The 5,287-nt window shown below is 36.2% G+C and overlaps 1 protein-coding gene across 2 annotated transcripts; it reads left to right on the top strand.

Annotated features, from left to right (window-relative positions):
• The first annotated feature begins 797 nt into the window (after positions 1–797).
• LOC132609047 (transcription factor bHLH51-like) lies at positions 798–2,867 on the top strand. 2 transcript variants are annotated; one of them, XM_060322870.1, is made up of 3 exons: positions 798–1,199; positions 1,786–2,198; positions 2,579–2,867. In XM_060322870.1, the coding sequence occupies exons 1-3, from the start codon at positions 930–932 to the stop codon at positions 2,709–2,711; spliced, it is 816 nt and encodes a 271-aa protein (XP_060178853.1). In that variant the 5' UTR covers positions 798–929; the 3' UTR covers positions 2,712–2,867. The 2 variants fall into 2 exon arrangements, with proteins under 2 accessions (XP_060178853.1, XP_060178854.1); XM_060322871.1 differs by having other exon boundaries at positions 801–1,199; positions 1,786–2,867.
• The last annotated feature ends 2,420 nt before the right edge of the window (positions 2,868–5,287 follow it).

Below are 5,287 nucleotides of genomic sequence, written 5' to 3'. Positions count from 1 at the left end.
CTCAACCCCACCCCCACCCACTCTTCACTCTAACCCCCTCATCCACCTCAACCCCACCTCCACCCACACTCCACTCTAACCCCCTTATCCACCTCAACCCCACCCCACCACCCACCCACCTTCCACTCCAACCCCTCACTCTCTACTGCCCCCATCCCGCCACCAACCCCAATCCCACCCCCACCCCGACCACCACCACCAACCCCTACCCCATACAACCCACCCCCACTCCCCACTACCCCCACCTCCCACCACCAACCCCACTCCTACTCCCTACCAACCCCACCATCAACCCCTACCCCACACCACCCACCCCCATTCCCCACTACCCCACCAACCCCACCCTCACTGCCTACTCCTCACACCAACCACCCACCACCCACTCACCCCTTCACCCCCACTCACCACCCACCACGACTACAAAACATCTCCACCATTACTAGTGAACATAAATGTTTCATTTTTTTAATCAAATAATATTTTATTTTAGTAAATTTGTATTTATTTTCTACTATTTAGTTACTTTTAAATTTAAATTGTATATTTATTATGTTTAAATAAATACATTATGCACATTCAGATATTGAAAAACAAACAGTCTTAATCATTCAGTGTTCAGACCTAGAGACAACATCTTAATCATTCAGATGTGCATTCAGATTCAGACGTCTTAATCTTAATGAAAACAAATGAGGCCCAAGTGTCTGTTGGTAAAGGTTGAAACTTTTTTGTCACATTGAGATGACATAGTGATAAGTGATAAGGCAAAATATGATTTTTCATTTGACCAACTAAAGGTTACTAGATATCACACACATCAGCATCAGTACTTGAAAGCTATCATAAACAGTGACTTCCAATTCTTTTTATGCTTCTTTAAATCATGAAAACACAAGATATGCTAATAAGATCATCATTCCTCTTTCTTGATGGATAATTCCTCTTACTGGCCTCAGACTGAAGTTGTTACTCATAGTACTCTTTCATGGGCTCATAATTTCCAAGAAGATTCACCCTTTTTACTTCCTAGTAATTCATGTGATGTTACCTCATTCAAATCTTGTTATTTCCCTACATGGTCTCAACAGTTTACTGAAGCAAGTGCTTCTAGGAGTCATAGTGAAGCTGAGAAAAGGCGCAGGGATAGAATAAATGCTCAGCTTTCTACTCTTAGAAAACTCATTCCCACCTCTGAAAAGGTAAGCTTTTATTTGGTCTGTTTTCCACTTTGGTGTTTGGTTACTAGAAAAGGAAAATGTTTTCCGTGAAAAGAAGAAAAAATTACATACCTCACTAAGGGGGGTTGTGCGAAGTCATTTTCTTTACAACGATCTTAATTTTTAATTTTATATTAGTTGCTCCAACCCAGGGATGGAGCTAGTTAGAAGGAAGGGAATTTAATAGTAGCCGCTTTGACGAAATATTGTATTGTGCAAATAGGGTAAATGTATTTTTCTATAGTAATATATACTGTTGGATCCCTCGAGATAAGTGAAAATTCTAGTGCAGAGGCAAATGGTGCTCAAGGTGTCACAATTCAAATCCCAACTATAGTGCTCTATTATTGATATGAATCTCCTTACATAAATTTCTGGCTCCGCGAACGAGAACTTTCTAATATCATTATTAACTTTTAAATTATATTTCTTCTTATAAAATATATTTCACTCACCTTGAAGACATGGAAAATAACTTGCGTCATACCGAACACACTACACTATCCCAAACAACTTTAATTTGTTTTCCATGTAAATTATGCTTTTTCTATGATTACCAATCATGCAGATGGATAAGGCAGCTCTACTGAGAAGTGTGGTTGAGCATGTTAAAGATCTAAAAGGAAGAGCAAAAGAAATCAGCAATGGATTGAACACTCCTAGTGACATTGATGAAGTAATAATTGAGGAACAAGATGAAAGTTCTACAAACAAGGATAGCATATTTCTCAAGGTTTCTCTTTGTTGTGATGATCGACCTGAATTATTCTCAGAGCTAAACAGAGGGCTCAAGAACCTGAAACTAACAACTATGGAGGCTAATATAACTAGTTTGGGTGGAAGAATTAGGTGCATTTTCGTGGTTCAATCTATTAATGGTGTTTGCATTAATTCCCTCAAACAATCTCTTAGAGTGGTGCTTTCTAGGATTGCTACTTCCCCTTCTACTTCCAATTTTCGAATCAAAAGCAAGAGGCAGAGGTTCTTCTTGCCTCCTAATTATTCTTTGAGTTAATTAATTGTAAAAAACACAGCTAAACTATCACTTTTTCGCGAGTTATATACCTCAACTATTCATTGTTCCCTTTATCTACCTAAACTATCACCCCTTCGTATTGAAACACACATCAATACTATTTTATGTAGTTAAATGAAACAATGGATAGTTGGCCAACTCTGCATCGAGGTGTTTTAATTCAAAGTGAGTGATATTTTCGGTAGTTAAAGGAAGAAAGAATAGTTTGAATTATGAAACTCGCGAAAAAAAATGATATTTTATGTGTGTTTTTGACCATTTACTCTTATTCTGAATTCTTTTTATTTCCGGTCCTCCAAATTGAGCGATTGCTTTGTTGGAACAGCTCAACGAGGTGTGGGTTCAATTCCTACAATGCCTCAACCCAAGTGTCGGTTTCATTGGATTGGCTAGACTTGCTCTGGTCTAGTGTGCTATGTGCATATGCTTCCATTCGGACTCACTCAATGGAAAGCTAACTCTGATGTTCTGTTTATTAACTTCAAATTTGTTGCCAATTTTATTGGGCATGACAAAAGAGGACAAAGAGAAGTAAGATTTCATGTGCTTCGTTCATAAGAATGTGATCAATTTGGTGGTCTCTATTTCTATGAAGTGTTTTTGTTTGTTTCCAAGTTATATGCAGTAACTTTTTAAAAGTGAAGTTCGAGTTATTATCTCTTAACTGTGAGATGTATGACACATCACGTCTTTGTCATTTGCTGGATCAACATCCAAAGGCAAAATGTTTTCGTTCTTTTCAGAAAAATAAAATGACTGACTTATATTATTTTGCAAAGGTGACGCTCCCCGGGAAAATAAAAACAGAGCAAAAATCTAGTGATTCTTTTGACCTTGCATTTCGGTTTGACAAACCTTTTTATCTTTGCAAGGGAAGAGATGACCCTTCAAATATCATTGTCCGGTGGATTCAACCTGCTAAAGAATTTTAGAACTATTTTATGTGATAATGTCATTGACCGCCACGGAGTTTATGAAAAAAAATTAAAACTTGTGATCTAAAGCTAAGTCATATATATTTGTGTGATAAAAAATCATATCATTAAGAGTAAAAATGGAAGTTTATAGTTAAATTAACATTGTACATGGTTCATGGACGAGCTCTTAGAAGCTTTGAGGATTTGGATTCACACAAGCTAATGTAGAGTGTACAAGATATATTTGATTGGAGAATTGTAGAGTGTACAGGATATATATGTAGAGTCTAAAATTTTTCATCCCAAAACCCGTGATCGAAGAAAAGTGAAAGAGTACAAAATGGGCGTATGAGTTCTGTTAGGGAGAAAAGGATCGGTTCTTAACATCAATGACGAGGGAGTAAATAGAGATGAAGATAAGGGGTGGAGAGATGATGGAAGACCCCTTCTTTAGTTATGTCTCGAAAGATCGAAATAAACTAACCACAATTTTAGATATTAGATTAACTATATCATGCTCTCTCTCACAACCAATCAAAAGAGGACATCTAGTTGAAAGACTCTTTGAATCTTACTTAGAATGAAAAGGTTGTAAATCATTCCTACTCTCATAATTTGAATTGAATCACTTTCAAATAATTTAAATAAAATCTTTTGGCAATAGATTGTCTTCTTGTTTTCTTCTCAAATTCCATATTCTTTATAATTATTTATGGCCCATACATGCCAGCATATTTGTTTCATTCGTGATTTTGTCGCGCCATTCGCGTGTGAATTACACATAATTTATTTGTTTATTTAGTTGTAAGTAAAATGTTCAATGGCACATATTAGACATGCGATATATATGTGTCTAATAGGAAACAATCTCAATTAAAGTGTCAAAATAAAAAGTAGTGGCAATTTTAAAGGGGTCCTTTATGTATTTAACTTTTGGCATATTTCAAACAAAAGAATATCATATAAATTTAAACGTAGAAGGTAGCTATATATTTTGGAAGACTAAATCCTAGATTATGCATTTAAGAGAAAAAATTTCGATTAATGTTTTGTACATCAATCCAAAATACTAAATTTGTGATCTCCTAAAATTTGTCTAACTTTCATTTAGAAGAACCTGATTCATTTTTTGTTTACGATGAAACCAATGGTAAACTACAAAGTGCGAAATAAAGAACAAAGATGTTTACGTGGAAACCCCCTAGCTCAAAGGTGTAAAAATCACGACTTACCTAGTAGGATTTACCCACACTCTACTGAAGTAAAGAGCCAAATTAAGATTACAACTCAGTAATCCTAAGACATAACTCCAATATTAACCCCAACAATCACTCGATTGTTGCACCTGTTCAAGTTACCTCGAACTTAAAATCAATTGTTCCTCAGAAAAAACAACCTATGAAAGCTTCTACATAAACATATTAGGTTATAACTCGATACCTGATATAATGAAATAAAATTGGACTCAACGGATCAAAACACAATGGCATGGAATATATCAAGTTTATTTTTTCACACTCTCTTCTCAGTTATGAAAACTCTTGAAATTTGGGACTATCGATTGCTTCCAATTTGCTTCCAGAATTCTCAATATCATGTATGTGTGTCTGCGTGCAAAACCCACTTGAACTATATACAATAACAAACTAGTAAATATGTAACGACTCGCTAAGTCGTTTTGAGCCTTTCATCTAGAATTTTTCAAAATATCCTTTTCGAGGTTTTTGTGTGTATTTATGACTTGCGGGGATGGGTGGTACAGTTCCGGAGGAAATCGAGCGAGTTTCAGATCGATTTTGGTAAGTTTATAAGTTTTAGAGTTAGAAAAATGGAGAAGTTTAACCAAAGTCAACACTGGGGATGAATGTGTCATTTTCGTGGTTTCGTCAATCTCATTAGGTTCAGAATGTCATTTATGACTTAGTCGAGCCTTTGGTTCATGTCCCAAGGCGTTCGAGTCGGTGGCCACGTTCGCGAGGTCAGCTCGCGTTAGCGAAGAAGGGTTTAGGCCTGGATAGAATTAAATATCCCATTTCGTGTTTCATTCTTCATTCACCCATTTTAGAAGCTATAGAGCTCGAAATTAAGAGATTCTAAGTGCTAAGATCAAGTTTCTT

This window comes from Lycium barbarum, chromosome 9 (assembly GCF_019175385.1).
Source record: "Lycium barbarum isolate Lr01 chromosome 9, ASM1917538v2, whole genome shotgun sequence".
NCBI lineage: Eukaryota > Viridiplantae > Streptophyta > Magnoliopsida > Solanales > Solanaceae > Lycium > Lycium barbarum.
The sequence above is the reverse complement of the archived record's forward strand: the minus strand, read 5'-3'. Positions and strand labels throughout refer to the sequence as shown.